The 22420-nt window shown below is 46.5% G+C and overlaps 1 protein-coding gene across 1 annotated transcript; it reads right to left on the bottom strand.

Moving 5' to 3' along the window:
* Positions 1-1551: 1551 nt before the first annotated feature.
* LOC119389057 (uncharacterized) lies at positions 1552-6409 on the bottom strand. Its single transcript, XM_037656337.2, has 3 exons — positions 6307-6409; positions 5823-5852; positions 1552-3812 (listed from the first exon to the last, which is right to left on the bottom strand). The coding sequence occupies exons 1-3, from the start codon at positions 6347-6349 to the stop codon at positions 2455-2457; spliced, it is 1431 nt and encodes a 476-aa protein (XP_037512265.1). The 5' UTR covers positions 6350-6409; the 3' UTR covers positions 1552-2454.
* Between the last annotated feature and the right edge of the window lie 16011 nt (positions 6410-22420).

The following is a 22420-nucleotide window of genomic DNA, read 5'->3' as shown; positions in this document are numbered from 1 at the left end:
ACATTCTTGAGTAAAACTTCTTTTGGCCCTAGTTGGCTCATAATCCTAGAAGTACATTCACAGCGCAAACGCAAAGACGCACCACATAGAAAGGAACGACACACACAGCGCTTGTGTGTGTCGTTTCTTTCTATGTGCTGCGTCTTTGCGTTTGCGTGTAAATGTACTTCTAAGAGACATTCTTGGCGAAAACAATTCTTCAACACGTGGGATTTTGATCCCGTGCACCCTCGATGCAAAGGCGAGCATCCTGACCGCTTGGCTATCGAAGCACGCTAGCAGAGCATGCGTAGCATAGCCTTCTATGCTATAGTTGGGGCTCCGTGTTTTCGGAGTTTATCTTTCGTAGGAAATTCGGTGTTTATCGGGGTTGCTTTAGCGTAAATCTTCAACTCTACGAAATACGGCGTTTATTGTTGCATTATCAATCGTTGCAATGTCTTCCTATTAAATTTATTTACAATGAAATTGCGTTGCATTGTTGCTGATAACCCTGTTTTTCGATGCTTTCATTTTTTTTCACTTCCTGTTCACTTACCCTGTTAATAAGACTGTGGATGTGCACTGCTGTAAATTCGCCAAAGTGTACTCTTGGGGGGGGGGGCTGGATGTAGTCAAGCTGTTTCTCAGCTTTTTCTTCCAGCCTCCCTCATCTGCTTGATGAAAAATAAAGGACCTATTATTATAATTATTATTCTCAATACTGCGAAATATTAGATGAGATGATATCTGAACGCAAAAACATGTGAACACCCTAAGTGTATTTTAGATGTCTGGAAGGTTTGAACGCGCAAACGCATATACATACAAGCACAAATAGTTGAATACAAAGCACCTGCGTTTGTTCTACCCATGTTACACAGGCAAAGCAAGCGCGGTTACGACCAACCACGGTTGACCGCGTTGAACCGCGGTTAGCGCCAACCACGGTTCGCCGATGTTACACAGCTCGAAAGCATCCATCCGGACTTGCTTTGGCGTGAATTGGTCTGCGTCAGGCGGAACTTCGGCGTTTAACTCGGCTGTAATTGCCGCGTACACCTTTACATCGCGTGACGTGCTCCGCAGATCACGCAAATGATTTTCCCACAACCTTATCAGGCTTTCCGTGGTCCGTGTCGTCCAGTTCGTTCGTTTTTCACGCGCGCTCGCCGGCATGCACACATCGGTGATGGGCGCCGCCATTTTCTCGGTTATCTGCCTAACCGAGTTTGCCAAGCTCGGTTTCTTAAAACCGCGGTTAGCGGCATAACCGCGGTTTCGTGTGCCGGGTAACATCAGCGAACCGCGGTTAACGAAACCGCGGTTAGCGTAACCGCGGTTTAGGCTGCCTGTGTAACAAGGGTATTCGTGTTCTACCCTAAAGCTTGCTGTAATACACGCAAGCATATTTGACGTGGTTGCTGTCGCTGATGGAGGTGCGCTCCTCTCGATTGATGATTGTCAGCTTTGAAAATGCCCTTTAAACGTTAAAAAGGCCCTTTTATAATCGGAGTTTATCCGATAAATCGAAACTGCCGAAAATTTTCACCGGCGAGTGTTTATCGCATTTTTTTTTCGGATTTATCCGAAAACACGGAGCCCTGAGCACAGTGTAGCAACAAGCAAGAGGGTGGGAAAGGGAAGAGAGCGCGGGGAGGAGCGATGTCACGGTGAAGACGATGGAAAGCAGAAGGGAAGAGAGTAAAGCATAGCATAGGAACAATCAGAAAGACAGAAATCGAAAGAAACGTTGAAAGAGAAAAGAGAGAGAGAATCAAAGATAGAGAGAGAAAGAAATAGAGTGAGAGGTAGATAGAGGAAAGAAAGATGGAGGCAGCAAGCGAGACATAGAGAGAGAGAGGGAAAGAAAGGGATGAAAGAGGAAGAAATTTAAAATGAGCAAGAGAGATAAAGACATAGAAAGAGAGAGACAGACAAATAAGTAGAAATAAACAGAGAAAAAAGGGAATCGAAGAAAAGAGAGAGGAAGAAAGAAATAGAGGAAGAAAGAAAGAGAAAATTTGCACAACTTAGCAAAACAACAACAGCCAGGACTACATAGGTGCCCATCAACTACGCTCTCTCTTTAGCATTGCGACTCCAGTGCAAGCTACGCTAACTTTCTTTTTTTACTCTGCGGGAATTTTTCTGTCCAACAGATCAATCATTGGCAAATATTGCATCTGATGCCCCGCTAGTCCACCCGCTGCAGGTGGGGCTTTATCAGTGCTGAAAGGGCAAACAAGTAATACTCTCTTTTACAGCTGCGTAGAACATGAAATCGTTAATTATGGGGTGTCTATGTGCATCCATACAGAATGCATCATTTGAAGGATTCTCGAATGTAAGTTTTTCTGCAGTAGTGCTTTATTTCTCACGTCCCCCGCAGTGAGTCTTCCTAATAAACAAGAAACGGCAGCGAATCACGCCATATATCTCTTCTGCGTGGCATACGGCACTCATTACGATGTCCTAACTTTCGTTCAAAGAACTTTCATCATGAAAGCTATCTCGCAATAACCGATTCCGTACGCTAGCCCTATTCCCTATCGAGTATCTGTTTCTATCATAGCCTCGACTATATGCGATAATGCCTCCGTTGTTTGTACCTCCTGGTTGTCCTTCATACACATAAAATTTCCATCTAGCCCTTCCTAATTGAGTGGTTGGTAGTCTGAATTCCTTGCCGTAGATTCCATACACGTTGCCGTCTCGAAGTTTTCCCATGTCGTAAAGGAGTTCTTCTCGGACAAATAACCGTGGTTCATATCTCCAATAACGGCTAATTGCACTGTCTACTGTTCGCCCGCGTTGTTGAATTGAACTCTTGTGCGGAAAACTTCGGTAACGGTACAAAATTGGAGAACGATGTGACCTCGGTTCATAGTATCTTCGGGGTCTTTCTAAAAGCGACAATAATCTTGCGATGGAACTTCTTGAATCACTCACATCACCTATATCACCGGATCTTAAGTTAAGCCTTGATGGCATAAGTTGTTCTTCATCGGGCGATCCTTCGAAGAGGTTGTGTAGATTGCCTAGACGACTGCCGTCCCTGATGATCTCAATATCTGCATCGCTTCGCCCACCACCATTTGCTCGAAGGCTGAATACATGGCCTAAATAGTCTCTAGTATACTCAGGTAGACGCCCAGGAATGCTGCGAACTTCGCTGAAACCTTTCATTCTGTGAGTATGCCCACCTCTCCGCCTCAACAGACCTAAAATAATTCTTAGTAGACCAGATTTATCTTCTTGAGCGCCAGTGACATAGAAGTCTGCGAATCCATGCTGCCGAGCGGCCTTCCTTAGTAACTGTGATAAACGTGTTCCTTGTACATCTTCGTCTTCGCGTCTGCGGGGTTCGTCACCCCCTTGCCTAACATAATCTTCGCCAAACTCATCCCCAGACCCCAAATGTTCACTTGTTGTAGCAGAGTGCGATGCTACGCCCGACCTACCCTGGCCTGCTTTTCTAAAGAGGTTACCTAAATATCTCTTGATCGCTCGAGCTTCTATCTCTTGCTGTTCTCTCCACGACATACGGTACTCTTCAAGTTCTCGGCGAGGCATAACGAAGAAAACAGAGACACCAACAAAAGGACCGCCTTCGGCACTCCCGTATTGCCTTCTCTCTCTGACACGAAAGCTGTAGCTGTCGCCCTCTTCTCCTTCCTTTAAGTTCCTTGCATCGTATTCCTCGGCGATGTCTTTTCCGTTCACAAATGGTATTTGACGTTGCAAACTGTCTTCACTACTCGGAGCCATAAGCTCATCTTCGATTCCATTTCCAGAGAGAGCACCACTGTTTATGACATATCTGTACGCACCTGAAACACGGATATTTAGGCATTAGAGGAATAACACGAAAATGAGACGTTTAATTTTATTCGCATTTGCATTTACTACGTTCAATATGCCACAATGTCACAATTGTGTGAGCGAGATTGTGCAGACCACCAGCGGAAATAATAATCGCTACATCGACAGGACGGCAGGAACACAGCAGAGTGGGTCACGGAACAAACTCGCATTGAGGAAATCTTAATCGAAATCAAAAAGAAGAAAATCTGTAAAGAATGGAGAACCGTCGTCTATATACATCGTTTCATACTCTCCGAGAAACTAACGTATGCCACTAGCGTTTTCAGCACTGGACTGAAGTCGCACTTTTAATGCATAGCATTAACGATACCGTCCGAAAATTCTGTCCCTCCAACCATCCGCGGCAAAAAAACAAAAAAAAATGTGAGTAACGGTTTACCCCGGGGCTAAGGTACAGCGGGCTTCCCGTAGTGCGCTTACCGGCCGACCTGCAGCTTGCATTGACACATTTCTCAACGCAACGGTATAATGCGCAGTCTAAGCCCATTGTGTGCGCTTGATAGGCGCCCGCATATGTGGCGCCTTAAAGATGCATAATTAGGTGCCATACTTTAGTGCCCTTACACCCGTACTGACTACGTTGGTGTCAGACACGTTCAAGAGAAAACACAAGAAATAACTACAGGGCGCGCACAAGAGCGACAGTGGGGACTTCGCGGCTGCTGATAACAGAGAGCTGGCGAATAAATGGCTAATCACAAAGAAATGTCTAGTAGCAGCCATTTCCTGAAAAACAGATGGCCTGCGTCGCAGCTGCGGTACACGTGGCTGTCAGCACTTTTCCTGGTCTCTATTTTCAAGTTATCTTTCCACAGTTACTTCCAATGTCCAGCCGGTTTTAGTTTGCGAAGACTAAAGAAACAGCTACATTGTACATTCGTGTCATGAAATCACGTATTGCCCATTTTCTGTTGCTTTTGTTACTCATGACGTCAGCGTCCTCACTCTAGCAACGAAGCGACATCGTAGCCTTGTTTTTTGTATAGACGGCCCAAACACCACAACTGCGATATTTACTGAGCACAGTTATATGCAAACACTGAGTCCCTTTGTTTAAACTACGCTCTTCATTCTGGAACACCCCAGTACTCATACTGTCAGTGGTTCTGTCTACAAAGAAACGATGCGAGATGCACAACCAAAATCTCGAAAAGGAATAGCCAGTGAAGGAAGTTCCGTGGGAGGGGTTGAAGAAAACGCAGTGGAAGAGCCAGAGCTGCCGATTATGCTAGTAAATGTTGCACAGATGGTATAATAATCGATTATTTCACTTCGGGCGATGCATTGTATGTTACAAACAATTTCTGAGATCTTTTTGTGTGATTGGTCGCTACAGTTACTAAAGTTTCTGAAGAGAGCAATTGTAAGCGTTTACCTCCTTTCCATAACATACACGAAAAGCGACAAAAGAGCAGTCGTGCCATTCATAATGACGCCACAGGTGCCTCGAGATGACAGCTCAGGCTAACACTGCAATTTCAGTGCGGCAAAGCCGGTACTGTGCCCATGTACTTGCTTTAAGTAAAATTTACACATTCACATTTCTAGCGTCGTGCCTGGTGCCCAAAAAGGACGTGGTGAGCGAGTTCCCAAGTAGAAGCAAGCTTTACAGAAGTTAGTTAACTCGAAAACGTTTGCAGTGCGCGAATGGCGTGACAAAGTCTATTCTGCAGGCCCGCCAAAGCCTTACTCACTTGTTCCTTCTTTAAGCACAGATCTGTACATTAGGCTATGAGAAGAGCTGACCGTTTTGTGTTTTGTTTCCTTCCTGTCGGTCGAACTAGTGCTCTGCTTTTTGGTCAAAGTTCATTTCCTTCAACACACAGCAGCTGGCTAAAGGAATCCGCCTAAACACTGCCACTTTTTCTTCATTATAAAACAATCTTTTTTTCTCTGCTTTGTTCCTCATCAATTCACTGTTCAATGAACTGTATCGTGTAGAAATGTTCACTTACTGTTTGCTTGCAAAGGGTGCACGTTGTAGGCTGTAAAAGAGAAAGGGGCACTTCAGCATTGCACTCAAAGTCACGGAACTTTTATAAACCTCAAGGTTCACTATATACTCGCTCTTTAAAATATGATTATATAATTGCGCTAACATTTCACCTTTCCCGCAGAAAGCATTTCGTTATTACGCTATTTATTTCCTTGTGAATGCTGGAAGCCGTAGCGATGACCAGGCTGTTTGCTTTTTACTAGTGTATTTCTCGTGCTAAAATGTCCCCAGCGTTTCGCATGAAAACCTATTTGTAATGATAGGTATTTGCTGTTCGAGGTTATGCGTGAGGGGCGTCTTTATGACACGTATATTGTGTGCAGATTAGCACATCATTTCACAAAAACATCGCATAAACTAGTAAAGGTTACGCGATTTCAGTAATTTATTAGGTTACCGTTGCCGTACGTTATATTTATTTTAAAAAATATCTGTCGACTTACTCAGAAAGGCAATAAGTAGCAGCTCAATGCGAAGCATCCTCATTGTGCCGGCCTTTGCCCGAGCAACAGTAGAGCGGAGGATTGCTGAATTCGTTTCATATTCTTGTCTATTCGTTTCGTCTCTGGCTGCCTGCTGGGGCACTTTTGCGGCGCACAGATAAATTTAGCACTGCGTTTGCGGCAGCGCATTGTCGTCATCTTGAATAATTTATGGAGCTAAGCAGAAAAAAAATGCTGAGCTGCAGCTTGCTATCGTAGCGATTTACGCAGGCTTCCTGGCTGAAACAGTATAGCTACAAACGACATGTAAATACTCCCAAAGGGCGTTCATTTGCGGTAGCGGGTTTATGATTTCATGGTGCATCGGTTAATATGTGCTTAATGATTAAGTGTCCTCAGTGTGCTGCTTAAAAAAATAGCGGCCTAGTCGCCACTAAAAAAAAATGTTCTTGCTCTGTCTGCTTACATTGTCTACACAAACCACAAACTTTTTTAGGTCTCCAGATAACAATAAATATAGAACTCGGATTTGGTAGTTGATAACTGCCTTCGCATTTTTATCATTTCTTCGGACGATTGACACCCGTCTAGGACACTTTTAACCGAATGCCGTCAATCCCTGCTCGAATTGCCCCTTTTCGAGAGAGAGGTAGAGCCAGGAATGCTACCCTTTAAAACCTCGGTGATACGAATCTCGCGGGATCAGCAAAAATATTTGTATCATCCGAAATCCGTATCACCAGAAAGTATGAAAAATTAGCACGCAGCAAAAGAAAGCTGGCGTACATTTTCATTTATTCTTTTTCAGGGCCGCAGCAAAGTCACGAACAGCTCTGAATGGTTGCCAGTGAAGTTTTTAGACGTCAACGATCATACCTGCACTCTCATATATACGGCGCGTGCGCGCGTGTGTAATTATTGAACCAGGTGTGTTGTGACCTGCGACAACTAGTAGACCCTTCCAAATCTTAGTATGCTTTTTTGCATCACACCTAACTGCTGCGGCGAAAGTGACCTAAGGAGTGCTTGGACGCGACAGATGAAGGCCAGAAAATTTCCCAACCGCGGTCCTACGTTATTATTTTCTGATCGCGGTGGTGTTAGGTATGCTTTTCGAGAGATTTACGGCCGTGCCCGCACAGGTGCGTCCCCGACAGTCGTGCATGTTGACGTTGTGAGGCCTAGCTCCTTCGCCAGGACCGTCCTTGTCTTCCTTGGGTCCTCGTCCACCTTTCATAGGGTGTCTGATGCACGAGGACATCGCTTGCATGGTACATATAGGGACTGAGGTTAGGTCCACTATAACAATGCGTGTGGCGGCGAGCGTAAAAACCAGGGAACCGTTCAGACCGTTCAGGAGCAGAAGAAGACTATTCTTTATTTTCGTTTTCTTTTCCTCGCAGCCCGCAGCACGAGGAACGAGGAGCGTGCGCATGCACATGCGCCTGTGCGCGCCATAATTAATAGTCAGCCGATGAAGACGACGATGGCCGCTAGAGTACACATGACTTGTGATCTAAACGCGAAGGCACACGGAGGCGCATTAGGGCCTCCAAGATTCGCGCACACAATCTCGGAGGCTACAACGCGTCTGTAGGTTTACTCTGATTACTGTGTAAGAAAAGTATTTTTCTTACACCGTGATTCTGACCAAATGGCGGCGCTGCGCGCATGCCCGCGCTAAAGTCACTGGAACGGGAAAAGTACCGCGTTCGTTTTCTCTTCGCCGCCGCGCCCTTTCGGCGGCTTCGCCACACAAATGGTCCAGCTCGCTCGCCTCGCTAGTGTCTCCCGGCCGCCGACGCACGCCACTTTGAAGGGCGATTGTTTCTATAGCCTCAGAAAAGCATGCAGGAACAACAAGACATCCCGTATCGTTTTGACACTTCATCGCAAACCTGTCGAGGCATCGAAGAAGACCTGGGTGCTGCGCGTTTGGTTGCAGCAACCGGCGGGAAACGGGCAAAGCCCTCTTTGCTATTCCCAGCGGGAAAAGTGATGCCAAGCTACGGGCTGTGTGGCTGCACAGAATACGGCGCGAAAAATTTGTTTCCGCAACTGATACCCATCTTTATGAGGCAAGCATTTCATTGAGAATTCGCGAATGTTGTTTCGGGGAATGTTTGCGTCTCCGCTGCACTAGTGCAGCTTGTTCCGCGTGGTTGCCGCAGAAGGTTCATGCACAATAGCATTGCCGGGCAGCTCTTAATTATGTTTGGCGTAAAACTGACGCCTTTGGGCTCACATATAACGATCAGTGTGCCATGAAAACTGACTGCTACAGATTTTTATTACAGCAAAAGCTGTTATTAGATCACTTCAGCGGTCGTTTATGGCGCCGTAGTTGTCCGCCGCCGCCGCCACTGCCGCCGCCGCCGGTGTCCGCAAACAGTATCGCTTGAAATAAGAAAAAAACCTAAATAAGAAAAAATTCCAGGATGGAACGAGGTTCGAACATGGGCCCTCTGCGTGGGAGCCCAGCATTCAACCTCTGAGCCATGCCGGTGCTTGAAACTGCTTTGCAAAAAGGTCCTATACAGGGTTCATGTCGGGAAGGAACCACATTAACATTTGCAGTATAGCGTGGTAGAAGAGTAAAATAAGCACCAAGCGTCGCACAACGCGAATTTTGTAACCAGGCGTCACACAATGCGAATTACGCAACGAGTAGGTTCTTGAATGCTTCCAACCCATTACAAAGGGCTCCGTCATAATTCTTCATCGTCATCAGGCACAGCACCAACAAAGTGCGCATAATGCCTTACATGCGTTCAGCAGGTACCACGGCTCTCCGTACAATGACGAAAAATGACACAGTGTCTGCTTCACAACTTCTCAAAAATTACAATGATTTGCAGTGGGTTCCTCGCAAGTGCACATGTATTGCCAAGGAAGCCCATAAGCGCATGATCCATTAACTCGGGGTCTCAATAAAGTTCTTTGTCCCCCCTCTCTCTCCCACGTCAACGTATGTTATACAGCATGGCGGGAGATGGAAATCGTGACCGGGCGTCACCCAATGCAAATTACATAACTGGTGGCCCGTTTAAAGCTTCCAACCCATTACAAAGGGCTGAGCCATAATTCTTCATCGTCATCATTCGTAGCCTCAACAAAGTGCACACAATGCCTTACAGACGTGTAGCTGGTACCTCGCTTCTCCGCAGAATAACAAATAATGGCTTAGTAGGTGCTTCCCAACTTCACAAAAATTGTGATTTATGGCGTAGTGGGTACCTTGCTAGTGTACTTGTATTAGTAGCCCCAAGAGAGTTTAGAACGGGCTCTAGAACTGCCGCTCTTCCAGCTTTTGCTGTGACTGTGCTGCGCTTTCCGCGCAGGCCTGACGTTTTTTGCGTGACGTGACTGTACAACGAACATAAATAACTGTGTGTACCATGAAAATAATGGCACGCATGCCATGCATCATTTACATGCCATGCTCATGGTGCACTCGCGGCCGGTTCGCTGGCTTGACATGCACCTAAATCGGTATTGCATGACGTGACTGTATGACGGACATAAATACCAGGTGGTAACATGAAAATAATGGCACGCATGTCTTGTACGGCATGATTTACATGTCATGCTTATTGTGCACCTGCTCCCGGTTCGCTGGCTTGATATGCACCAAGATTGGTAGCGCGTGACATGACTGTATAATTGTGCCTTTTGTGTCAGTCCGGCAGATCCCACGCATTGTGGGAATCAATCTGATACGAAGGAGCCAGCAAAGAGCTGCATATATCGCCTTGTTCGTTTTTGTGGTAGATGAAGTCATTCATGTCATGACATCTAGTTCACTATATATTCTACATTCATGCATCCATGTTTGTCATGCATGGATGCATGAATGTAGAATCTGGTATATAAAACGCATGACCTGTAATTTATGTTCGTCGCGCACACATGTCATGCCATGCCAAATTTGGTATACATCCAGTTAGCAAAACAGCCGAAGCGCACAAAGGCAGTGTAATGTAAACCATGTCGTACATGTCATGCTTGTCATGATTTTCACGTTACCATCTGTCATTCATGTTCGTCAAACAGTCACCTCGCGCTATACCAATTTCGGTGTATATCAAGCTACCGAACCGGCCGCGAGCGCACCATGAGTGTGGCAAGTAAGTGATGCTGTACATGACATGCAAGTCATGATTTTCATGTTACTTCACATAAAAAACAGCGCTAAAAACGGCGGACAAGAGAAAGAAGGACACAGACGGCGGCGCTGACTTACAACAAGATTTATTTGCTAGCACCGCGCAATATATACTTGTACGGTATCTGACAAATATAGGAACAACAAATAAAAACATAAAAACAGTGAAAACCTATGGAACATAATGTTTTTATCTTTTTATTTGTTGTTCCTATATTTGTCAGATACCGTACAAGTATATATTGCGCGGTGCTAGCAAATAAATCTTGTTGTAAGTCAGCGCCGCCGTCTGTGTCCTTCTTTCTCCTGTCCGCCGTTTTTAGCGCTGTTTTTTTATGTGAAGTATGTCGTACCAACTCGCCCAAGCAACCACTTTAGCTACTTTCATGTTACCACCTGTCACTAACGTTCGTCATACAGAAATATCTCGTCATATCAATTTTGGTATATATATGCATTTCATTAAACGACCGCGAGCGCCCCAAGACCATGTCATGTAAATTATGTTTCAGATGGTATGCCTGCCATGATTTGCACGTTATGACCAGTTATGTTCGTCATACACTCTTGTCACGCCATATCAATTTTGGTGTGCATCAAGCTAGCGAAGCGGGCACGAGCGCACCATGAGCGTGGTATGTAAATCATGCCGTATATGGCGCACATGTCATTATTTTCATGTTACCACCTGTACTTTATATTCGTCCTACAGTCATGTTTTGCCATACCAAATTTGGTATACATCCCATTATGGAAACGGCCAGGAGAGCACATAGGCGCGGGCGGATAGATAGATAGATAGATAGATAGATAGATAGATAGATAGATAGATAGATAGATAGATAGATAGATAGATAGATAGATAGATAGATAGATAGATAGATAGATAGATAGATAGATAGATAGATAGATAGATAGATAGATAGATAGATAGATAGATAGATAGATAGATAGATAGATAGATAGATAGATACTACGTTCAAACATGCAGAAGTTCGCTAAGAAATATTTAATAAATACCGACAGCCGAGCGCTTAAATGCCGCGCAGTTCGCATTTTTTTACCGCGTTAGTACGTGTGCGTGCGCGTGTAGGCAAGTGAAAACTGCCGCTATTTCTTTCCTAATCAGTTAGAGAACAACGGTATGCTTCATTCGGGGCTGCAAAAGCGCACGCAATACGTAAAACATGCGTTACTCCGCGTGAAATCAACACCGCGCCGCCGCAGCTCCGGCCGCGCTGGACCAAATATGGCGGCGAGCTGGGTGGTCGCGGTACTTTTCCCGTTCCAGTGACTTTAGCCCGCGCTTGCGATTCTGCGCCCGCACGTGATTGGCGCGTCTTCCGCGACAGCGCGAACAGCACCTCTTTGTACCTGCGCGGTGGCGTACGTTCGTATGAAACGTCGCGGGGTGAAAATCTGTTCGAAACAACCGTACTCCATTACATTGCAGGCCAATGGGTCTTGGCCGGGACCCAAGTAAAATTCGTATCACCTCGAAATTCATATGACCAGTGATCGTATCACCGAGGTTTCACTATAGCACGTTCGTTGCGAAATCAGCGCGATACGTTCTCGAGGTGCGAAGGAGGCGGATTAGCTAGCTCTGTATTATGAGGACTTGGGTCAAACAGCAATGCACTGCTTTTATAGGGGGTGTTGTTCACAGCTGCAATAAAATGCGTCCCATTCATGCGTTTGTCGGACAGAACAGACTGCTATGTTTCTGAATAAAACAAACGTAAAGAATGTGAAAAGTATACGGAGCATATGTTTCAGCTCCTCAGTCAAACAATTCCGCTACGGACACATTGACCTTCTTTCGCTTAATGTATATTTTTTCGTTTCATGTCGCCTTCGTTCTAGTTCGATGTCGGCGCGAAAGCCAGCTGCGAAGTTGCAAGAAACAACGTGGAATAATTTAGAATGTTACAGCTGGGCTCTGCGACCACAATGATTGCGTGTGTGATTGTAACAGTGCGCATTTATTGTATAGGTGCAGGGCGCTAGAAGGCGTAATAAAACGTTACATAAACACATATTCTAAAATGAACAGATGTATAGCATGCAAGAATAGTCGTTTTGCGATTTTTGAAGTAACAAGCCTTGGAAAACTAGCTCTATATTCAATAATAATAATAATAATAATAATAATAATAATAATAATAATAATAATAATAATAATAATAATAATAATAATATCTGGGGTTTAACGTCCCAAAACCACGATATGATTATGACAGACGCCGTAGCGGGGGGCTCCGGAAATTTCGACCTCCTGGGATTCTTTAACGTGAACCTAAATCTAAGTGCACGGGCCTCAAACATTTTTGCCTCCATCGAAAATGCAGCCGCCGCGGCCGGGATTCGATCCGCGCGTGTCCTTCGGGTCAGCACAGCTTGATATTCAGTACAGCTCCAGTATTTTCTATCAAAGCTCTTTTTGCGTGAGCAGAGCCTTTACAAAGCAAGAGCAAAGCAAGAGGGGCCACACTCTTGCTTTAGGTGCATCAGCAACAGGTTATCACTGCAAAACATCCGCTCAAAAGATGCATTTTGTAGCGTTAGCTACACTGGCCGAGCTGGAGCAGTTTAGCGTGGCCGCCCGAGAGCCGTGCTGCACATACGCGAGGAGCAGTGACGTCACACGGCGCAACGCTGGCGCACCGGAGCCGCCGCCGCGCGCGCCTCGCCGATCTGTGCATTCCAGAGGAGTGATGCCACAGCCGTTGCAGACATACTGGCGCCGGAACGCGCCCAGCTGTGCGCCTCCGTTGTGCAGTGGCCAAGGTCGATCCAAACAGGTCGCGAAGCCTTCGGACGAAAAGCGGTTGAGAACCTATTGCCAACGACACCAGCAAGGGGGGTTATGGGTGCTGCGATTGAAGCGCGACTATGTTTGGAGGGAATAAACACTAATAGCGAAAAACCAAGTTTCACTCAAGGGTAAAGCAATCTTTCTGTGTTACAAATTACATTTATTTCCCCAACAATGTTCTGTAGGTGCAATGTGCCAAGAATGTATGGCAGTGTTTAATTATTACAAAAAACTTTTTTGTTAGCGCCCCCTGAAGAGAGGCGCACGTCATTGTTATTCAGTGCAGCCCTTGCGGCGCATGGAAAGGCGCGCTCGTAAGTTCGTCTGCGACGACACGCCCCCTGACGTGTTCTGGTGTTTCGCACTTGCATGCGTTCTCTGAATTATTGCTGTGAGAATTTGGTTTTGGTGTGCGCGAAGTTGCGAGGTGCGTTTCATCGTTGGTGAACGTGTTGGCTACGGTGTTCGACGTGCAACGGCACGACGCGGCTAACATTTGGCGCCGAACGCTTTCCTCGGTACTAGTGGAAACGATGTGGTGTTCAAGGATGCAATAGCAACACGCGTACGCCTGGCGAGCCCTCTCTTCTAGATAAGACACCGGGGCAACAATTCGGAGTAGTGTGCTTGCTGGGCTTTCATGGATCAGTATTCCTGCTGCCCGGTTTCCTTCGTGAACACGCGGTGCCTACTATATTTCCTATTTCGGCGATCAGATCGCTAAGTTATCTGCCGCGCTACAATTTGCATGTCTTGATACGTTGCACGTAAGCTTAATTTATTGGAACATAAGACAAAACATAGTGCACGTAGAGTACGCACTTTTTGTACTTATTACGACATTTGTTGCTCATTGTGTACGGAGTGATAAAATTGCGTTTTTTCGACCATTGAATAAAACTGAAATATCATTATTTTGGCGTGACCAGGCGTCATTTCTACTCGTTAGAACTGAAGCACACAAGCAATGCGCTCTGTAAGTCCCCTGCGCATGTGCGAAGTAAATAAGTGACGCTGCAAACATGAGAGGAACGCTGCTCTCTGCTTTATTCATGCTGTGGAAGATGACGCAAACGCAGAATAAAAGCTCCAAGAATAAGGTTTCCTGGTAAAACCAAGGCGAATTGAACGGCGGTACACTTAAACACCGCTGTTTAGTCACGGGTCGGTATTAGTTTAGCTAGCGTTGGCTTCAAGCGCACTCACCAAGAGCTTGCCGACTCGCTGTAGCGCGAGTCCTTAGCGATCAGAACCTAAGAAAAATATTTGGAGGTCAAATTTCGCGCTAGTGCCAACAAAATGACGTCACTTTTTACCGGATATTGCGTCACATCCGCTTTATTTCTTGCTCCGCCGGAAGTGTCCCCTCCTCAGACAGATGGCGCTAAGCCCCATGAACAGCTGATGAGCAGCCATTTTCTGAACGTATGGGCTTCTATGGAAGCTTCGCTAACAGTTACATTTACCATGCAGGGACCGACTGACGCTGCGCCGGGCGTTGGGGCCACAGAGACGGCAGCGTGTTACTACAGTGGCCACCGAGCCGTCTGTGTGGAAATGGAGAAATGGCGTTGAGCAAAAAATAAATATACATGTGTCACATAATGCGTATACCTTGTGTGTGTCATTGAAGCAGCAGTAAGCATGATAATCAAGCTAATCTCAGACAACCAAGAGAGCTAAGAATAATCAGCTGAACCTTGGCTCACACTACGTATATCCTAGCATAGCCGAGCTAAGCCACTACAGTTTTTTTACGCAAGGGCTCTGCTCTCTGGGTCCTTCATGTCGACCAGGAAGTATTTTGTTCTCGTGTCAAGACGAACAATATTGCTCCTCCACCGACGATATCTTTCCTGCGCAGTACCTTCAGAATCTATGTACAAAAATAGGCGCCGGTAGATTGTGTCGAATGTCCAAATCTAATGTCTGATCAAACCATCAGTAGTGCTACTAATACATTAGTTGTCCAAACAAAAATATGTGTAGAAACAACAGCTAGCTCTCTATTGCGCTCGCTTTTAACTCTAATTTCTTAAAGCATCGCTGATTTAAAAACAAGCTGGCTATCGTGTTATTCGGCGCACTGGTGGTTGGTGCCACATCATATCGAAACTATCAGTTTTAAACTATCAGTCTGTCACTTTTAAACACTCAACACCCTCCATCCGCACGTTTTCTCTATTTAGTTTTGCACTTTCGCGCTGAGTCTCCGTACAGATTTCCGAGGTGCCCTTTTGACTCAATTTCCCTCGAGCGACGCCGAAATTTATGACCACGCCACGCTAATGATACCACTGTCACGCCTTTAAACAAATGGTTGCCAGTGCAAGGCGCGCGGGGGACCGCAGGCCACGCTAGGAAACATTCGTATTGCCTTGCGCTTCGGCAACACTGGGCACTTCCGCCATTTTCCTTTGGGCGCAGTCCTGGAATCGCATGCTAACGCCTTTATATGGAGAGCGCACAGAGAGGCTGAGCGGCAGTCATAGGCGGAAGCTCTGGGCCAATAAAATGCAGCTGCTTGCTTCGACATCTAGCGGCAAGTAGTCAGCGGACTTCTTAAAGGGAAATCATTAGATGCCTTATCAAACGTGCAAAGTGACCGTCGGTGTCAACACGAAATTATACAAAAATAATCACGTGATGACGTCATCTTGACGCCATCACAAAAGTCTGTGGCATGATGTCATCGCGACATCCCTGTGATGCCACATGATGACGTCATGACATGACATCGTAGCTTCCTCATAGGTGGGCTGATCGCTCAGTCAGTGCAAAACGACCTTAGTCGCACTGAGGAACGTTTCGGGAGGGATCAGTAGAATCGATTCAAAGAGAAATAATAAGAAAAAGAAGAATACGATGGTTTTCGCCTTCGAGTCGTTTAAAGCGAATACATAAGGAACTACGAGACCTTGGTGCGTTTTAGCTGTTATGCACCGTGTGGTGGTCTCGCCTATCGGTGAGAACATGATATCGCAGCATCACCGTGCGCTTAAAAACTGCCTAAGCATAGAGCGCCACAGGCTAGGCATCAGAAGAAAGGCGACAAACCAAAAGGCTGTCCTGATGCTTCTCGAGACCTACTTGGCGCACTGTTTTCCCGGCAAGTATGAAGCAAGCAGCCCGATACGCATGGTTCGAAACGCACCGGCGCGGCAAATATAAAAGCATTAACGTTTCGCAGCCGAACTGTACCTATTACGCAATAAAATCACAAAATAATCGTTCACGTACGCTGAGTGCGGACGTCAGTATCTATATTACCAAATACTCAACATTGTTGAATAAAAATCAAGATTTTTTACGTGCCCTATTTTAAACCATGAATAAAAACCTTTCCATTACGTTCCTTTCCTCATCCCACGGTTGAGCTGTCCACCGAGTAGCGAACCACAGGAAGTGAAGATTAAGCTATGCGAACGGTGCCCGAAATGCTATCGTGTTCAACTTTTAATGCGGGGCTTAGGTGTCCTCCGATTCTTTTTTTTTTAGATGCGAAGCAGCTTTTGCTCGGGGCTGTGTCCGGCGGTGGTGGTGGCGTCCGCGCTCCACTGCGCATGCGCGTACTCTATCTCCCACTCTCCTCCTTTACGCAGGTGTTCGGTCGCCTTCTCTCCTCTCCTCCCCCGCGCTGCAGCCCCTCCTCCCACGTGATGCAGCCGCGCCGCAGCGAAATACAGCCTGTAACCCACTCTCTCCTCTCCCTCCCCCACTTCATGTGTGTGCAAGCGCGTGCGCTCAGTCGGCAACCGTCATTCTCGCTTCGCTCCTGTTCAGATGAGTTGTAACGTCAACGTCGGCGCCACTCGTTTACTCGGAGCAAACGGAAAGCAACGCACAAACACAACGTAATGACAACACAAACACAAATACAAACCTCACACACTAACGGAAACGCCGAGTGAACGTAACGGAAACTTGGTGTGCGCCCCCAATGATGCTTCGCATCCCCTCGTGGCTCCCTTGAGTGGGAGGTGGTGTAATTTTTTTTTTCATTTCCCGCGCAAGCTATGAAGCAGCGCTCGTTGAAAGTAAGCTGCCTCGCAGGTCCACACTGATTTTCCTCTAGGCTTGCCTCACGAGTGTGTCTCGCTGTCTGCCTATAACTTCGTGCAGACAGAGGACAGTGCGCTCAGTGAACCGCAGCTGTCGCTAGTCACACGGCTTATCGTGTGCACATTTATTTACCGATGTCCAGTAAAGTACGAGTCGGGTCTACGGTGAATAATACCGTCTCTAAGAAATTGCCAAGATTTTAATCACCTATTGACGCCCTGGACAAGTACATCGTGTCGCACCAGAGGTCTTGAAGTTGTCATTACTAAATTGTGCTGTCGTATACCATCATTGAATTTTTGTTGATGGTCAAAATTTCCGGAGCCCTCCACTACGGCTTGCCTCATAATCATACCGTACTTTCGGCGTGTAACCCCAGATATTATTCTTATTGAAACCAGGGGTCTCAAACACGCGACCCGCGGATTCACACGGAATAAAATTTTTTAACTTTGCTAAATAGTGCTCGCACTATTTCCTCGTCTATTGCAATTAATAGCGCTTTGTTCGGGTAAGCTACAGAGACGGGTCAGCTATAGGGCATATACTTTTTTTTTTCGTGAGGCACCCCATGCAGTCTGTTTGAGTTGAAACATCACCATGGAATAAATCTATAGATTTCAGAATTGGCGTCCAGATTTTACTCATGTGTAAATCAGCATCTATGTGCTTTTCGAAAGCTGAAGTCAAATTCCCTCGACAAATGACCCATATAAGAGATCTCGGAAAAGCGCTCGTTCAAATGACAACTCCTCGCCCCTCCCCCGCTTCTATCACCTTCACTGCCCCGGCCCTTGCGGGACTAAATTTCGTGGCTGTGGCCAGCTAGCTGAGGTCAGCTTGAGACCCCTGATTTAAACAAAGCTGGTCCGGCACCCTCCCTTTTTTATTGTATGGAAGATGAAACAATAGAACACTATCTGATCTATTGCCGAATATTTTCCGCATTAGGAAAGCGATCTCTAGAAACACCGTTCCGCATAATTGGGCACAGCGACGCCAACGTATGCGAGGCTGGTACAGGTTTTACAGTACGGTCAATGAGATATACGCTGAAATCACAAAGCCAAAACTTCATATTAAACCAAAAGAGGATCCCTTATATTTTCTTTTGTTCTCCAAAATAATTCTGTTTCGCGAAAAATCAATCCGACCCCTATTTTTTCGTATTTAAATAATAATCCTGATCAAAAATAATCTTAATAAACAAAGAAAAAAAGTAAAGTACTCTCTTTTCTATATTTTAAACATATTTTTCTTAGTTACCCGATTCTAGGCCAATCTCTCAGGGTGGGTGCTAGGAAAAATTTTAGGATCTACATCTAATAGGAGCAGGCTTTTTGAATTTATTAACTCTTTCTCTTTTTTTTTTTTGACATAGCGTTTCGCCCTTCCTTCCTTCCGATGTTTCATAGGGTTTACATTTTCCTTTATAATTGTCAGTGTGGCTAATCCCCCTCGTGGGTATGAGCCAGTCTTCTTTAGGCGACAAACAAACAAGTATCGCGTGGCAGTCGTCGCAGAAGAAGAGGAAGAAGAGTACAGGCGAGGACGCACACGCAAGCAAGAGGCTCCTTCTTCATCAGCAATTAATCGAACTCGTCAAGGTTGCCACTCTTCAAGTTCTCGCCACCTTGAATATTTTGCTGCTGCAGCGCGGCAACAAATCCCCAGATGCGTCAGCCACCACCGCATGGCCCCATCCCGAACCAGTAGCCAGGTCCGGTACCCGGTTCACCGGGAGGGCCCCTTCGATCAGCCATCTCCACCGCGCGTGCCGTGGCGATGGCCAGGCGCCAGTCCATGGCCGCCAGAGGGCGCGGTACCAGTGCACATGGATCTCCCGTCTCCCCGTTTAGGGGTCCCCGGCCGCCTATGGCGTTGCCTGCTGCACCTGGAGCGCGTCCAGCCGCACCACAAGCGGCGGCGGCTGCTGCCGCACCTGGCGTCGCTTTCGCCCCCGCTCAAGGAGCTGTGCCCGATGCAGTGCCAGGAGACGCGGGTGAAGGCACCTTGGAGGACTTCGAAGCCCAGATGCTTGTGTAAGTTTAACCGATTTCTTTGCTGGGCTAGTTGGTTCATAGATTTAAATACTGGATAGCGCGCATTCGACAAATGATAAAGAAACAAAGAACAGAGATGCACAGGACAAGAGCTACTCGCAACTAAGCTCAGTTGCGAGTAGCACTTGTCCTGTGCATCTGTGTCTTTCTCTGTTTATTGGCGAATCTGCGCTATCCAGTATTTAATAATTATGTATCACCTTCGCATTTACCATAGAGCAAATCGTGATTCAAATCGCGATCCGTTTCTTCGTAAAATGACCCATTGGCTACCACATGGTATGTACCCTCCCGTTCAGAGGTGCCAGCCGTGGCCACATTCATCGGCAGAAAAGAATTATAGCAGAAGCCATATTTATTTATTTTTATTTATTAGTGAAACCTACATCGCCCAAGTGGGCATTATTGTAGGGGTTGTCAGTCCATGCGTGAAGAATGTGAACACCCCGCACCCAACCACTACGAACCAGAAAACCTTGTCAACGAGGAAGTTTTATTTTATGAAATTTATTCTGCTCGTTAAAACATAATTCTGGAACTCAGCTTGTGCGTGCAGCGTTTGTTGCTCTCATCTGTAGATCTAAGTGTGCTTGCTTGCCCGCGGGACGTTCTTAACGAGTTTTTGTTCGGTCTTCATAGTAAAAAAACAGCGCGAGAACTACAAGGTCGAGATAGATGAATCAGGACTACGGAAACGGCCTACTGAAACGAGCGCATGTGGCGTACGGGATGGGGCTTTTGGAGGGCCACGGTTGAAATGCCGCTGACGAACGTTTTTATTTGTGTTTTCTGTTGCACACAAGAGCTGCTCCGAAGTCAAGTGTGCGTGTGAGAATGAGAGAGACGTATCTCGTTATGACACTCCTGTCTGTGCGGTGACCTCGCTCCGTTGCATATGGAAGTTGATAAATAAGTACGATACGTATTTTAAATGTGCAGAGATTCGCGTTCCAGCAGCACACATCCTCCTGTGCTTTCTTTGCGAATGGTAATAGCCTGGTAAACACCGGCTGGCCATGTTCTTCCTCTTGGCGTACCAATGACGTAGCTTGTAGCTACTCTTTTTTTTGTTTTTTTTTTTTGTTTTTTTACAGCGAAGCTGTTTATGCCTAGGGCATCCGCATAGACGAAAACAAAATTGGCCGCGTATCTGCGTGCGTCGCTGCAAATGTCGTCTAAAGACGATAGAACAGGCGCTGCGTGAGATATGGACGCCATCTGGCAATACGTCGGGAAACATGAGTGCTGTGTTGCGGGCTGGTAGTACCGGCGCAGCAGCAGGCGAAGACCGGCGGTGACCAACGCGACCGGCGGGGACGCCAGCCAGCCCGAACACGCGGTTTGACGGGAAGCGCCGAAGCAGAAGGAATGTCCGCACTCAACGAGTGCTCTCCACACACTCTTTTATTTACACGTCGCCTGAGTAAAACAGGAATGCCAGAGCGGCACCCCATGGCATTCATACAGTGCAATACGGAACCGAAACCGAAACACAACAATGAGCTCGTGCAGAGGGCACGGAGGACGACAAGTTTCAGCGCTGTCGCATTTTCAGCGCAGCTTAAGAAACTAGGGTCTCTAGAATTACGTATCTATGTATTTTCTATTAAAGGAACACAGCACCTAATACTTACCTAGTGATGTTGCGCCTCATATATGCGTAATGTTTGCTTTTTGATTGTACACAAGTATAAACCTAGTCATCCGTTCAAGGTGGCTGGCCCTTGGGCAAGTGGTTCAACTCTGGCCGGGTGGCTGAATCGAGGGACGTGCCGACAAACAGAAAGACAGACAGACAGAAAGACAGACCAAAAATTGGCCGCGTATTTGCGTGCTTCGCTGTAAATGTCGTCTAAAGACGATAGAAGAGACGCTGCGTGAGATATGGACGCCATCTGGCAATACGTCGGGAAACATAATTGCTGTGTTGCAGGCTGGTAGTCCCGGCGCAGCAGCAGGCAAAGACCGGCGGTGACCAACGCGACCGGCGGGGACACCAGCCAGCCCGAACACGCGGTTTGGCGCGAAGCGCTGAAGCAGAAGAAACGTCCGGCACTCAACTAGTACTCTCCACACACTCTTTTATTTACACGTCGACTTGGGTAAAACAGGAATGCCAAAGCGGCGCCCCATGGCATTCGTACAGTGAAATACAGAACCAAAACCGAAACACAACAATGAGCTCGTGTAGATGGCACGGAGGAAGGCAAGTTTCAGCGCAGTCGCATTTTCAGCGCAGCTTAAGAAACTATAGGGTCTTTAGAATTACGTATGTATGCATTTTCTATTAAAGGAACACACCAACTAATACTTACCTAGTGATGTTGCGCCTTAGATATGCGTGATATTTACTTTTTGATCGACAACGTTCACAAGTATGAACAGCCGTACAAGTTCAAGATGGCTGGCCCTTGGCCAAGTGGTTCAACTTTGGCCGAGTGGCTGAATCGAGTGACGTGCCGACAAACAGAAAGACAGACAGACCAAAATTTCTCCGTTTAAGTATCCCAAGAAAGACTATCGTGTTTAAAAAACTTATGTATTAGAGTGTAAAAACTGTTCTTACCCGTGCTAAGGTTTGAACCCACGCCCCCTCGCCTCGACGGCAAGTGTCTTAACCAATAGTCTACGCACCACCGCTCGTGGGTGTGAATATGTCGTATGAATGCCTTGTATTTTATACGACGGAAGGCATTGTGTATAAGCTCTGTGGAATACCGAAACTGTTGAGTCTGTGCAGCCTTTATATGGCTGGCGACCATTTATTAAACACAGGCGATGGGGTACTTGTCGGCAGACTGTAACTCGGGTGTAGGGCGAAGAAGTCGCTAGCATTCGCCGCCTGAGGCACGCTCGTGCCGAACCGAAGCGCAAGCACAGCTCGTGCGCGCCGTTCATCGGTTTTTTTTTTTCAGACGGTACAGAAACCACATCGAATGCACACCGAAATTCAATGAATGCTTATTTTTCTATGGACATAAGGGCGATGAAAAGCGTCGTGTGGTC

The sequence above is a fragment of the Rhipicephalus sanguineus genome, chromosome 4 (assembly GCF_013339695.2).
Source record: "Rhipicephalus sanguineus isolate Rsan-2018 chromosome 4, BIME_Rsan_1.4, whole genome shotgun sequence".
Lineage (NCBI taxonomy): Eukaryota > Metazoa > Arthropoda > Arachnida > Ixodida > Ixodidae > Rhipicephalus > Rhipicephalus sanguineus.
Note: the sequence above shows the minus strand (reverse complement) of the source record. Positions and strands in the feature narration are given on the sequence as shown.